The 15211-nt window shown below is 49.8% G+C and overlaps 1 protein-coding gene across 3 annotated transcripts in view; it reads right to left on the reverse strand.

The window, feature by feature from the left end:
* LOC143961091 (beta-1,3-galactosyltransferase 1-like) overlaps positions 1 to 15211 on the reverse strand; it is a 169329-nt gene that overhangs the window by 75728 nt on the left and 78390 nt on the right. For 2 of the 3 annotated variants that reach the window (XM_077470255.1, XM_077470256.1), the window contains exons 2-3: positions 5350 to 5426; positions 152 to 265 (exon numbers count right to left, since the gene is read on the reverse strand). Coding sequence is in view for 1 of the 3 variants with exons in the window: in XM_077470254.1 (XP_077326380.1) it covers positions 152 to 265 (114 nt within the window). In the remaining 2 variants the exon portion in view is untranslated. The remainder of the gene's footprint in view (positions 1 to 151; positions 266 to 5349; positions 5427 to 15211) is intronic. The other variant, XM_077470254.1, reaches the window with a different exon arrangement.

A 15211-nucleotide genomic window follows, 5' to 3' on the forward strand; every position in this document is an offset into this window, starting at 1 on the left:
TTTGCTAGAAAAATTACTCAGAACCCACAAACATTATATATATTTTTTTTTAGCAGACATCCTAGGGAATAAAATGGTGGTCATTGCAACTTTATGTTACACGCTATTTGTGCAGCAATTTTTCAAACGTGTATTTGCCCCTAATACATACCTAAGCCCGAACTTGATCCAGCAATGTGCACAAGACCAGAGGCTCTCCCTTCTGATTCGCTGGTAGGCTCAGTCCCATATATATAGGATGTGTGAGATATAGATATATCTCTCTCTATGAAAAAAAAAAAGTTTAATTATTATTATTTCCTCATTTTCCAAAAAAAAAAAAACACACACAAAAAACTTGCCATGCCTTACTAAATGCGGTCTTTCCAAAAAGGTGAAATCTTCCAATGAGAACATTAGCTCTGGTGACCTGGGGGTCCCCAAGGGATCCCCTCAATTTGCAGGGATTTCCTCTAACTTCCTGTGTTGCTATGGGGCAGGAAGTGAAGGGAAATATTTGCAATGGTACACAGATGGTGAAAAAAAAAATCCGACAGGGGTTATAACCCTCCCTTAGGCCGCGTACACACGGGCGGACTGTTCGCCCAACCTTGTTCGGCAAACAGTTTCATCAAACAGTCCGCTCAAAATTTGCATGAGCGGACTTGCCCACACACGAGCGGACTGTTTGACGAACAAGGTTGGGCAAACAGTTCGCTCAACTTTTGAAATGAACGGACTCGCCCACGTAAGGCGGAGGCAAATCCGCCCATTTCGAGCGCGTGTACAGGTAGGCGGGGCCCGCGAAGGAGACGTCGCGGGCTCTGCCGCCTGGAATGGGCTTAAAGGGGAACACCAACGCCGAAAAAAATCGGCGTGGGGGTTCCCCCCAAGTCCACACCAGACCCTTGTCCGAGCACGCTACCCGGCCGGCCAGGAAAGGGGGGCGAGCGAGCGCGCCCCCCCTCCTGAGCCGTACCAGGCCGCGTGCCCTCAACATGGGGGGTGCCTTGGGGAAGGGGGGGCCGCGCGGCCCCCCCACCCCAAAGCACCTTGTCCCCATGTTGATGAGGACAAGGGCCTCTTCCCGACAACCCTGGCCGTTGGTTGTCGGGGTCTGCGGGCGGGGGGCTTATCGGAATCCGGGAGCCCCCTTTAAGAAGGGGGCCCCCGGATACCGGCCCCCCACCCTATGTGAATGAGTATGGGGTACAATGTACCCCTACCCATTCACCTGTGAACTAAAGTACAATAAAAAACACAACACAGAGAAAAAGTATTTTATTGCACAGCTCCGGGGGTCTTCCGTCTTCGGGGGTCTTCTCGCCGGACTCCTCCGCTATGTGTGTGTAGCTCTTTTGCTAGCGGAGGAGTCCGGCTTTCTTCCTCCCCGCCGCCGGCCTCTTCTCCCGACTTCGGGGGTCTTGTCCCCCTCTTCGGTTCTTCTGCCGGGCCACCGCGCCTGGTCCGGTGGCCCGGTCTTCTGTCGCCGTCTTCCGTTCTTCTGTCGCCGCCTTCGGTTCTTCTGCCGGGCCACCGCGCCTTCTTGTAGCTCTTTTACAGGCGGTGGCCCGGTCTTCTGTCGCCGCTGTCGTCGCCGCCGCCGCCGCCGCCTTCCGTTCTTGTTCTTCTTCTTGTTCTTCTTCTTCTTCTCCTGGAGATGTTGACTCGACGATCTCTCCGGCCGGAATGCCAGGGACACGCTCCGCGGTCACTTATATAGTGACAATGGGGCGGTGTCACATGGTATATGTCACATGGGTTGGTCACATGGGTTGATGTCACATGGGGACTATGACATCGTAAGGGGGCGGGGTCACCATGTGACCAACCCATGTGACATATACCATGTGACACCGCCCCATTGTCACTATATAAGTGACCGCACAGCGCGGCTCTGGCATTCCGGCCGGAGAGATCGTCGAGTCAACATCTCCAGGAGAAGAAGAAGAAGAACAAGAAGAAGAACAAGAACGGAAGGCGGCGGCGGCGGCGGCGACGACAGCGGCGACAGAAGACCGGGCCACCGCCTGTAAAAGAGCTACAAGAAGGCGCGGTGGCCCGGCAGAAGAACCGAAGGCGGCGACAGAAGAACGGAAGACGGCGACAGAAGACCGGGCCACCGGACCAGGCGCGGTGGCCCGGCAGAAGAACCGAAGAGGGGGACAAGACCCCCGAAGTCGGGAGAAGAGGCCGGCGGCGGGGAGGAAGAAAGCCGGACTCCTCCGCTAGCAAAAGAGCTACACACACATAGCGGAGGAGTCCGGCGAGAAGACCCCCGAAGACGGAAGACCCCCGGAGCTGTGCAATAAAATACTTTTTCTCTGTGTTGTGTTTTTTATTGTACTTTAGTTCACAGGTGAATGGGTAGGGGTACATTGTACCCCATACTCATTCACATAGGGTGGGGGGCCGGTATCCGGGGGCCCCCTTCTTAAAGGGGGCTCCCGGATTCCGATAAGCCCCCCGCCCGCAGACCCCGACAACCAACGGCCAGGGTTGTCGGGAAGAGGCCCTTGTCCTCATCAACATGGGGACAAGGTGCTTTGGGGTGGGGGGGCCGCGCGGCCCCCCCTTCCCCAAGGCACCCCCCATGTTGAGGGCACGCGGCCTGGTACGGCTCAGGAGGGGGGGCGCGCTCGCTCGCCCCCCTTTCCTGGCCGGCCGGGTAGCGTGCTCGGACAAGGGTCTGGTGTGGACTTTGGGGGAACCCCCACGCCGATTTTTTTCGGCGTTGGGGTTCCCCTTTAAGCCCATTCCAGGCGGCGGAGCCCGCGACGTCTCCTTCGCGGGCCCCGCCTACCTGTACACGCGCTCGAAATGGGCAGACTTTCCGAGCGGGAACAGTCCTCTCATTTCGAAAGTACAGCGGACAGGCCCACACACGGGCGGACTGTTCGCTCAAACACAGTTTCAGCGGACAGTTTTTCGGAATTTCCGAAAGACTTTGTCCGTCCAACTGTCCGCTGAAACTGTCCGCTGAAAGCCCACACACGAGCGGACTGTCCGCCCAAACACTGTTCAGCGGACAAGGTTGGGCGAACAGTCCGCCCGTGTGTACGCGGCCTTACTCTATCCAAAATGAACAAAAAAAAAAAGTTTTGCCTATAGTTCTACTTTAAATTGCCTCCTATGAAATTCGATTTACAGCATATCTGTATAATGTCAATATTTTGTGTCAGAAAAATAACATCTAATTTAATATTTAAAAGGATCACGTTTCTGTTCAGCAAATCTGTATGTTTTTTACACTGTCTGAGAAAAACAAAAAACAAAACAAAACAGTTCTATGTATTATTTATAGCTGAAATCAGCCTACTCTCTGCCTAAGAATTGCCTCCTATTAATAAGGATGAGATTCTCTTATGCAACTTGGTATCGTTATTATATTCAATCTCTGCAAAAATACAAATTTCTTATTTATTGATGAAATAGACCTCTATTTTTGAGGGGAGAACAGGCATATCTATTTTTTTAAAGCAGAATATGCAATTTTGTAAAATTAGGGTGTGTAAAAAAAAACAAAAAAAGTTACGTCCAGATACAACGTACCTCCTCAATCCCTTAGAAATTACAAATTAAACAAAAAGGTTTAAAAGGCGTGTTTGTATCACCAACATTTCTCTGAATTAAATAAAAAATAAATAATTATTTTAAAACACAAAATAAATCAAACAGCGGTCACACCAGACACTAACAGGGGTAGCCCTGCATCAACAGTTCAAGATAAGAAGTATAAATCAAACACTCAGATAAAAGCAGTACTGTTTTGACCATTAATTCTCCATCATCATCTATGGTAATGGTATTCATATAGTATGTGTTTTGATTCATGAGGACAGCATCTTCTTAAGGCTGGGTTCACACTGCTGCGATGCGGGAACGCTGCGAATCCGCGGCGGGTTCCCGCATCACATGCCTCTCGGCAGCAGTTCACACTGCCCTATGCGAACTGCTGGGAGTGTCAGTGAAACGTTAATGACACCCCCAGATCAGTTCGCATATCGCAGTGCGATCTGCAAACTAGGACAGGAATCGGATCGCACAGTGTGAACACCCATGCGATCCGATTCTGCTGCGGACCAAAAAAAAGGGTCCTGTGCGAGTTTGGGCCGGATGCGATGCGAATTCAGCCATACTATCTGTATGGCTGAACTCGCATCGCATCGTCACCGCAGCAGTGTGAACCCAGCCTTAGATGAAGTGGGTAGGTATGTTCTATCTACTGAATGTTGTCCTACATTTTAGTGTTTCTGAATCATATAGTCTTATAATTATTTCATTTAGAAATTATACACTCTACAGCCACTTTAATATTAGGTACACCTGTTCAATTGTTTGGTTACACAAATTGCTAATCAGCCAATCACTTGGCAGCAACTCAATGCATTTAGGCATCTAGATGTGGTGAAGTTCAAACCGAGTATCAGAAAGGGGAAGGGGAAGAAAGGGGATTTAAGTGACTTTGAACATGGCATGGTCTTAATATTTTAAAAACTGCTGATCTACTAGGATTTTCACACACAACCAGGGTTTACAAAGAATGGTCCCAAAAAGAGAAAATATCCAGTGAGTGGCAGTTGTGGGGACAAAAATGCCTTGTTGATATCAGAGGTCAAAGGAGAATGGGCAGATTGGTTCAAGATGATAGAAAGGTAACAGTAACTCAAATAACCACTCGTTACAACCAAGGTATGCAGAATACCATCTCTGAACACACAACACATTGAACCTTGAAGCAGATGGGCTACAGAAGCAGAAGACCACACCGGATGCCACTCCTGCCAGCTAACAGAAAACTGAGGCTACAATTTGCACAGGCTGTCCAAATTGGGCAATAGAAGATTGGAAAAATGTTGTCTGATCTGATGACTCTCGATTTCAGCTATGATATTCAGGTACTGGGTTCAGAATTTGGCATAAACATGAAGGCATGGATCCATCCTGCCTTGTATCAATGGTTCAGGCTGGTGGTGTAGTAATGGTGTGGGGGATATTTTCTTGGCACACTTTGGGCCCCTTAGTACCAACTGAGCATTGGTTAAATGCCATGGCCTACCTGAGTATTGTTGCTGACCATGTCCATCCCTTTATAACTATAGTGTACCCATCATCTGATGGCCACTTTGAGCAGTATAATGCACCATGTCACAAAGCTCAGATCATCTCGACACTGGTTTCTTGAATATGACAATGAGGTCACTGTATTCCAATGGCCTCCACAGTCACCAGATCGCAATCCAATAGAGCACCTTTGGGATGTGGTAGAACAGGAGATTTGCATCATGGATGTGAAGCCAACAAATCTGTAGCAACTGTGTGGAACTATTATGTCAATATGGACCAAAATCTGAGGACTTTTTCCAATACCTTGTTGAATCTATGCCACGAAGAATGAAGGCAGTTCTGAAGGCAAAAGGGTCCAACCTGGTACTAGCAAGGTGTGCCTAAAAAAAACAAACAAAAAAAAAAAACGGTAAGTGTATATCCCAATGGTCACTAGGGATGAGCCGAACACCCCCCGGTTCAGTTTACACCAGAACTTGCGAACAAGCAAAAAATTTGTGCAAACATCGTTAAAGTCTATGGGACGCAAACACAAAAAAAATCAAATGTTCTCATTTTAAAAGGTTTATATGGATATTATTGCCATAAAAAGTGTTTGGGGACCCAGGTCCTGTCCCTGGGGACATGTATCAATGCATTTTCAAGAGCAGTGATTTTAATAATGCTTAAAGTGAAACAATAAAAATGAAATATTCCTTTAAATATTGTGTCGAGTTGTCCTTAGTCTGCCTGTAAAGAAGCGCATCTTTCCCGTGTTTATAACTGTACCGCAGCAAAATTACTAAAGGAAAAAAATGTCATTTAAAATTGCTTGCAGTTGTAATGTATTGTCTGATCCTGGCAATATAGAAAAAAATCATAAAAAAAAAAACATCATGCCCCCCCCTCCCCCAGGCCATTAGGGTCTGGTATGAATATTAAGATTAAAATTTAAAAAATATATTAAATAAAGTTACGTGGGGGGTCCCATCCAAAATCCATACCAGACCCTTATCCGAGTATGCAACCTGGCAACATGGGGAGGGTGTTTAGGGTTTCCTCCAAAACACCTTATCCCCATGTCGATGGGGACAAGGGCCTCTTCCCCACAACCTTTGGCCAGTGGTTGTGGGAGTCTGTGGGTGGGGAGCTTAACGGAATCTAGAAGCCTCCTTCAACAAGGGGACCCCCAGATCCCGCCCCCCATCAGGTACATTGTACCCCTACTTATTCATCCAAAAAGTAAAAATGACAGGAGACAGTTTGGGACAAGTCCCCCTTTTATTAAAAAAAAGGTCCCGATGTCCATTCATCGTTGATTCCAGCGCCGACAGACCGAGGAAAAAAAAAAAGGGCAAAACTCCACCTCCATGGAAGACGTCCTGTGACTGCAGGCTTTTTGCATTAAAAGCTGTTCTATAGCGGAGGGAGAGGCCACCCGGTGATGTAAATGGGTGACCCCATCCTCAGCTATATAAGAGCTGTCCATTCATCTTTGATTACATCACCGACAGACGGAAGGGGGGAAAAAGAGAGGGAAATCTCCATCTGCAGTCGGCGGGAGGCTCCTATCGAGGGGGATTTTATTTAATTTTTTTGAGGGTCATAGGACGCTGTGATAGAAGATAAATGGACATCGTGGGACTATATAAAAAAATAAATAAAATAAAGTCCTGCAATGTCCATTTATCTTCTATCACAGCGTCCTATGACCCGAGAAAAAAATAAAATAAAATCTGCCTCAACGAGAGGCTCCCGCCGACTGCAGCCTTTTTGACAGCTCTTATATAGCTGAGAACGGGACCACCTGTCGATGTAAGCAGGTGACCCCGCCCCTTCTGACGTCATGTAATGTCAGAGGGGGCGGGGTCACCCGTTTACATCACTGGGTGGCCTCGCCATCAGCTATCAATGCAAAAAGCCTGCAGTTCCCATTTTTTCCTCCTCAGTCTGTCTTTGTGATCGAAGATGAATGGACATCTCGGGACATTTTTTGGGACTTGTCCCAAACTGTCATTTTTCCTTTTCTGGTGAAAAAGTAGGCATACAATGTACCCGATACTCATTCACATTGAGGGCAGGATTTGGGTCTCTCCTTGTTAAAGGGGGCTTCCACATTCCGATAAGCCACTCGCCCGCAGACCCCCACAACCACCGTGCAAGGGTTGTGAGGAAGAGGCCCCTTGCCCCCCCATCAACATGAGGAGAAGGTGTTTTGGGATGGGGACCCCAAAACACCCTCCGCCATGTTGAGGGCATGTGGCCTGGTACGGTTCAGGGGGGGTGGTGCAGTCTCATTCCCTTTTCCTGTGGCCTGCCAGGTTGCGTGCTTGGATAAGGGCCTAGTATGGATTTTGGAAGGGGGGACCCCCACGCCATATTTTTTTTTTTATAATTTTGGCACAGGGTTCCCCTTAACCACTTCAATGCCATCTTATATAGACTCTACACTGAATATCTAATATACACTAAATGCAGAGTATATGCTAGGCTGTATATATAATCTCAAATACACTGCCTGCATGCCACTAAGCTGCCTAATCTCTCTTTATTCATTACACTATATGGCCGCCATGTAAGCAGCAGCCTTATATAGTGTGAGGCGTGGACTTAGCCCCCTGAGTCATGATTGGCCAAAAGCACCCTGCCTTTGGCCCATTATGGCTCTCTCAGCAGAACGCACTGTGATTGGCCAAAGCATGCTGGTACATGCTTTGGCCAATCATACAGCAATGCACTGCGATCTCGCGTGGCCTCATCATATTATCAAAAGTATTGTGATGCCTGCCTTTACACGCACATGAACTTTAATGGCATCCCAGTCTTAGTCCGTATTGAGTTGGCCCACCCTCTGCAGCTATAACAGCTTCAACTCTTCTGGGAAGAATGTCCACAAGATCTAGGAGTGTGTCTGGGAATAAGGGCCTCTTGACCCCCCCCCCCCCCCCCGGGGAAAGAGAGCCTTGACTTATGGTCATGGGCGTCCGCAGAACTTTTTCCAAGGGGGGGCATCATTTTAAGGCCACTCATGCTCCGCCCCTTTTTGATAATCTCATGAAAATCTTTCCACTGGTAATACATATGTGTTATATAACAGATAATTCATCTTCACTTTGTATTGGAAGTTACTCTGGCGGCTGTGTTCCATGCCCATATAGCCTAGAGAATGTACATCTTTTTACATTGCAATACATCTGTTGTGGCCATATTTTGATCTCATACTGTCACTGTATAGGCTGTTTTCATCAAGATAAAAATAAGGCAACAACAGATGTATTGCAATGTAAAAAGATGTACATTCTCTAGGCTATATGGGCATGGTACGCAGCCACCTGAGTAACCTTGCGGACGCCTATGCTTTCAAAAACCAGCCCTGGAAAAAATGTCATACCAGCCTCACAGCATTATTAAACCAGCCCAACAGCATAACGTCATTATTTTATTGTTCATGAAAGGGAAAACCATACATTTTACCAGTTAATAGTGGTAAGTGATCAATCATCAAGGGGGACCCCAGGAACTCAGAACGTGGAGGGGGACCACCTTCTGCAGAAAGAATACTCGAAGGTAAGGGGGGTGGGTTACTAATATAAGGAGGAAACCCTTTATATCAGTGCCCCTTACATTATCGTATTCACTCCCCCCTTACATCAGTGATCCCCCCCCCCGACTGGCCTGGCGGTGCTTTCACTGACCTCCTCTCAGGTGCACTGTGCAGGGCTCAGTCAGTCGGCTCCAGTTTGGTGGGTCTGGTTTTATCCTATAGTCTCCTGTCCACAGTCCACACAAGTCTGACTTTTCCCATGACCCCCATCCCAGCGGCGCTGCCACTCTCCAGACTCCCTCAGAGACTGCAGACATGCTACAGGAGATGGACAGAGACTGCAGACTTGATGCAAGAGTTCAATGCAGCCTCACCAGTGCCCACCAAATGCAGCCTCACTGTGCCCACCAAATGCAGCCTCACTGTGCCCACCAAATGCAGCCTCACTGTGTCCATCAAATGCAGCTTTACTGTGCCCATCATTGCAGCCCCTCCTGTGCCCCATGTCCCAGTCTGCAGTCCCTGTCTGTGGGAAGGTGTGTTGTTGATGCTTGGTACAGTACCTTGCATGCCAGCAGGATATCCATGATGGGCAGCAGCAGGCAGGGTCTATTCTCGTTTTGGATGGGGACAGTGCTCCTTCCAGAGGATCTGTCTGCTGTGAGATGGAGTGGTCCCTGGCCACCTGCACCTTCAGCGATCCTTATTTTCCGGCCCCAGTCAGCCTGTCCTATGGTCCTGGGGAAGTGGAGAGCACTGGGTGGGATTTGGAGAGAAGGGGGAGTGTACTAGAGAGTAGAGAGTACTGGCGGGGTTGGAGAACACATGGGTGGGGGCAAAGAGCGAGGGGGTGTGGAGATCACAGGGGTGGGGAGCAGAGAGCGCTGGGGGGCCAATAAGAACAGGGGTAGAGAGCACGGTAGGCTGAGAGCACTGGGGGGGCTAAGAGTGTGGGGCGGTGAAGAGCACTGGGAGGGCAGAAAAACAGGGGTGGAGAGCACGGGGGCTGGAGAGTACTGGGGGGGTACAAAGAGCAGGGGGGAGTAGAGAGCACCAGTGGGGGCCAGAAAGAACAGGGGTGAAAAGCACTGGGGACTGGAGAGCACTATGGGGGGGGGGGGGGGTGGAGAGCACTGGTAGGGTTGGAGAGCACATGGGTGGGGGCAAAATGCAGGGGTGGAGAGCACGGAGAGTAGAGAGCACTGGGGGGGCTGGAGAGCACCAGGGGGGCAGAAAGGGGGCTGGAGATTGATGGGGAGAGCTGAAGAGCACTGGGGGGGGGAAAGAACAGGGGGGAGAGCAGTGGGGGGGGAGTGGAGAGCACGGGGGGAGAAAGAACAGGCAGGGGTGAGCACTGGAGGGGGGAGAACAGGGGGGAGAGCACTGGAGGGAGTGGAGAGCACTGGGGGGGAGAGCACTGGGGAGGAGAACGATGGGAGAGCACAGAGGGGAGAGGACTGGGGGGAGTGGAGAGCACTGTGGGGAGTGGAGAGCACTGGGGGGGAACGGGGGGGAGCACTACGGGGGGAACGGGGGAGAGCACTGGGATGGTGGCTAGAGAAGGATGGGGAGAGCTGGAGAGCAGGGGGGGCAGGAGAGTGTGGTGGTGGAGGAGAGCACGGGGGGGGGGGGCAGGAGAGTGTGGTGCGGTGAAGAGCACTGGGGGAGCAGAAAAAAAGGGGTGGAGAGTAATGGGGGGTACAAAGAGCAGGGGGGAGTGGAGAGCACCAGTGGGGGCAAGAAAGAACAGGGGTGGAAAGCACTGGGGACTGGAGAGCACTGGTAGGGTTGGAGAGCACATGGGTTGGGGCAGAATGCAGGGGGAGTGGAGAGTACAGGGGTGGGGAGTGGAGAGTGCTGAGGGGAGCCAAAAATAACAGGGGTGGAGAGCACTGGGGGGGCTGGAGAGCACCAGGGGGGCAGAAAGAACAGGGGTGGGGAGAATGGGGGGGGGGGCTGGAGAGCACTGGGGTGGGGGCTGGAGAGTGATGGGGAGAGCTGAAGAGCACTGGGGGGGAAGCACTGGGGGGAGTGGAAAGAAGAGGGGGAGAAAGAACAGGGGGAGAGCACTGGAGGGCGTGGAGAGCACTGGGGGGGAAAGAACAGGGGGAGAGCACGGGGGAGAACAGGGGGGAGAGCACAGAGGGGAGAGGACTGGGGGGGGGCGGAGAGTGCTGTGGGGGGGACGGGGGGAGCACTGGGGGAAGTGGAGAGCACTGGGCGGGGGGAACAGGGGGGTGAGCACTGGGATGGTGGCTAGAGAAGGATGGGGAGAGCTGGAGAGTTGGGGGGGCAGCAAGAACAGGGGAGGAGAAAACTGTGAGGGGGGCAGGAGAGTGTGGTGGGGGAGAGAGGGGGGAGGCAGGAGAGTGTGGTGGTGGAGGAGAGCACGGGGGGGGGCAGGAGAGAGTGGTGGTGGAGGAGAGCACTGGGGGGGCAAGAGAGTGTGGTGGTGGAGGAGAGCACTGGGGAGGGGGGTCAGGAGAGTGTGGTGGTGGAGGAGAGCACGGGGGGGGGCAGGAGAGTGTGGTGGTGGAGGAGAGCACTGGGGGGGCAGGAGAGTGTGGTGGGGAGGAGATCACTGGGGGGGGCAGGGAGCACAAGGTGAACTGGGGAAAGTAAAATAAGTTGGATACCCCCCGATCCTCCTATCCAGGCACTGTGGCACATAGGGTGTGCTGTACCTGCAGCATCTCCTTCTCTTGATCATAGTGCTGGATGGCTCTGTGTACTGCGGCTGCTCTGTAACATGGCCCCGCCCCCCCCAGATCGGCTCATGTGATAGGCGGAATGTTGATTCTCTTTACTATCACACAAGTCGGTCTGAGGGGGCGGAGCAATGTTACAGAGCGGCCGCAGTAAAAAGAGCCAGCCAGTGCTCTGATCCACAGGAGTCGGAGAGGGCGGAGGATGCAGCCGCCAGCGGACAAAAAAAAGGAAAAAAAAAAGTGAAAAAAAATGCAGCACTGCTACGGCAGACACCTTGGGGATTCCAGGGGGGGGGGGGGCACTTGACCCCCCTTGCCCCCTGCTGCGGACGCCCATGCTTATGGGGGCATGGCCAGGTGCAGGACAAGGTGGCTGAGTGGTCACCATGGATTGGTTGTTGTGGGGGATGGGCTTGGCCCGAGCTCAGATAAGTTTTGTTCCCAGGGAATTCTGGGTCTTTAGAGGAACGTGGCTGGAAGAGCTGCCCACTGTCCTGCCCCTTTTTTCTATGGTATGTCACAGCTTGCTGCAGTTTCTTGACCTTGCCAGCATAAAAGTGGTTGTACTGGGCTACACCCTTTATGGAATCGGAAGTAGGCAGTCTGTCCAGCACTTATGTTAAAGGACAGCCCCCCCCCCCCTCCTTTGGAATTGTGTGCTCACAGTACAACTGTGATTGGCGCTGGTTTAAAGTGTTAACATGTTATGTGTTGGATTTTAATAAAGCTGTGGCCTTGCTCTTTCCAACCTAATGGTTGTAAGTGTGTTGGTTTAATGGGGTGAAGGTTTCTATACATTATGTTACATTTCATTTGTACCGGGCCCATTGCGCCTCAGCAGTCATGTTTTACCATTCTTCAAAGGTTTAAGAGTGTGTCTATGGGGATGTTTCTATTAGAAGCACATATGTGAGGTCAGACACTGATGTGGATGAGAAGGTCTCTCTCCCAGTCTCCACTCTATTTCATCCCAAAGGTGTTCTATCGGGTTGAGGTGCAGGCCAGTCAAGTTCCACCACCTCAAACTCTCTCAACCATGTCTTTATGGGCCTTGCTTTGTGCACTGGTTCAAATCATTTGGTGGAGGGAGATTATGGTGTGCGGTTGCTTTTCAGGGGTTGGGCTTGGCCCCTTAGTTCCAGTGAAGGGAAAATTTAAGGCGTCAGCATACCAAGACATTTTGGACAATTTCATGCTCCCAACTTTGTGGGAACAGTTTGGGGATGGCCCCTTCCTGTTCCAACATGACTGCCCACCAGTGCACAAAGCAAGGTCCATAAAGATATGGATGAGCGAGTTTGGGGTGGAGGAACTTGACTGGCCTGCACAAGAGTCCTGACCTCTACCAGATAGAACACTCTTGGGATGAATTAGAGTGGAGACTGCAAGCCAGGCCTTCTCATCCAACATCAGTGCATGACCTCACATATGCGCTTCTAATAGAACGGTCAAACATTCCCATAGACACACTCCTAAACCTTGTGGACATCTTTCCCAGAAGAGTTGAAGCTGTTATGGCTGAAAAGGGTGGACCAACTCAATATTGAACCCTACGGAATAAGACTAGGATGCCATTAAAGTTCATCTGCATGTAAAGGCAGGCTTCACAATACATTTGGTAATATGGTGTATGTGACAGAGGGCTTCAGAACATCTGGGTTTACTGCGTCATTGATTTTATTCTGTTATGCTAGGTTCACACCTCTGCATGTTGAAAATGCATGCTAAATTACATGCTTTCCTGGCACACTGCAAAGCAAAGCAATGCAGACAGACGGGGGTGCCATTAATTATTAAAGCGGAGGTCCGCACTAGGATTAAAAATGACATTAACATTCTACAAAAAAATTATAAAAAAAAAATTGAAAAAAATATTTACTTACCAGAAATGCCTGTTGCTACGCAGTCTTCCTAATCAGCGGCACTTTTCCTTCACTTCCTCCTCTTCGGCGAGCTGCCCCGTTGTCTTCTGGGACATGCGTGTGTCCTAGAAAACAACAGGGTCATTCACAAAGCGTTGCACGACTTGCGCATGCGCAGTAGGAAATGGGAGTGAAGCCGCAAGGCTCCACTGCTTGTTTCCCTTTAGTTAGGATGGCAGCGCCAGCACCCGATCCGAAATGGATCAGCCTCGGGGGGACAACTTTGTGGCCTCGCTGGACAGGCAAGTGCCCTTATTAAAAGTCAGCAGCTATAGTGTTTTTTTTTGTTTTGTTTTTAAGTCAGCAACTACAAATGGCCGGACCTCCGCTTTAATGCCCCCGCCTATACATTAGCAACTGTATGGCATTTTCATGGACGGCAAACCACTTGTTGCCATAGAACCATTCAGTATGGTGCAATGCAGTTTCACGAAAGGTTCAGGGACTTCTTACTCTGCATTTCTTGCAGGTAAGGCAGTCCATTGACATGAATGGGCTGTCTAAATGTAGCCACACAGATGTGAATTGAGGTTTAGAAGAAACTGAATCTGACCATGCACTATATAATCTGATTGTACAATCTTTTTGCAAAACCCATTTAAAGTATTATCAAAAGGTAGAACACACATATACAATATATGTATATACAGCATCTCAAAAAAGCGAATACACCCCTCACATTTTTGTAAATATTTTATTATATCTTTTCATGTGAAAAGGCGGCACAGTGGTGTAGTGGATTAGCACTCTCGCCTAGCAGTAAAAAAGGTCACTGGTTCAAATCCCAACCATGACACTACCTGCCTGGAGTTTGCATGTTCTCCCTGTGCCTGCGTGGGTTTCCTCCGGGTACTCCGGTTTCCTCCCACACTCCAAAGACATGCAGGTAGGTTAATTGGCTTCTGTCTAAAAAATTGGCCCTAGTATACAACTGGGGATCTTGGATTGTGGCTCCTTGAGGGTAGGGACCAATGTGAGTGTGCAATGTAAAGGGATAGGGACAATTGTAGACACTCACTCAGGTTGAACTGGATGGACTGATGTCTTTATTCAACCTTACTAACTATGTAACTATGTAACACTGAAGAAATGACACTTTGCTACAATGTAAAGTAGTGAGTGTACAGCTTATAACAGTGTAAATTTGCCGTCCCCTCAAAATAACTCAACACACAGCCATTAATGTTTAAACCGCTGGCAACAAAAGGGAGTACACTCCTAAGTGAAAATGTCCAAATTGGGCAATTTTTCCTGACTCGTTAGTGTTACAAGGTCTCGGGTGTGAATGGGGAGCACGTCTGTTAAATTTGGTGTTATCACTCCAATTCTCTCATACTGGTCACTGGAAGTTCAACATGGCACCTCATGGCAAAGAACTCTCTGAGGTTCTGAAAAAAGAATTGTTGCTCTACATAAAGATGGCCTCTGCTATAAGAAAATTGCCAATACCCTGAAACTTAGCTGCAGCATGTTGGCCAAGACCATACAGTGGTTTAACAGGACAGGTTCCACTCAGAACAGGCCTCGCCATGGTCGACCGGAGAAGTTAAGTGCTCATGCTCAGCATCATATCCAGAGGTTGTCTTTGTGAAATAGACATATGAGGGCTGCCAACATTGCTGCAGAGGTTGAAGGAGTGGGGGGGTCAGCTTGTCAGTGCTCAGACCATATGCCCCACATTGCATCAAATTGGTCAGCATGGCTGTCATCCCAGAAGGAAGCCTCTTCTAAAGATGATGCACAAGAAAGCCTGCAAACAGTTTGCTGAAAACAAGCAGACTAAGGACATGGATTACTGGAGCAATGTCCTGTGGTCTGAGACAAAGATAAATTATTTGGTTCAGATGGTGTTAAGCATGAGTAGTGGCAACCAAGTGAGGAGTATAAAGAGAAGTGTGTCTGTGGTAGGTGTACCATGGTCTGGGGTTGCAGGAGTGCTGCCGGAACTAGAGAGCCACAGTTCATTGAGGGAACCATGAATACCTACATGTACTGTGATATACTGAAGCAGA

The sequence above is a fragment of the Lithobates pipiens genome, unplaced genomic scaffold, assembly GCF_037356315.1.
Source record: "Lithobates pipiens isolate NorthernLeopardFrog02 unplaced genomic scaffold, aLitPip1_a1.2 Scaffold_8, whole genome shotgun sequence".
Classification (NCBI taxonomy): Eukaryota; Metazoa; Chordata; class Amphibia; order Anura; family Ranidae; genus Lithobates; species Lithobates pipiens.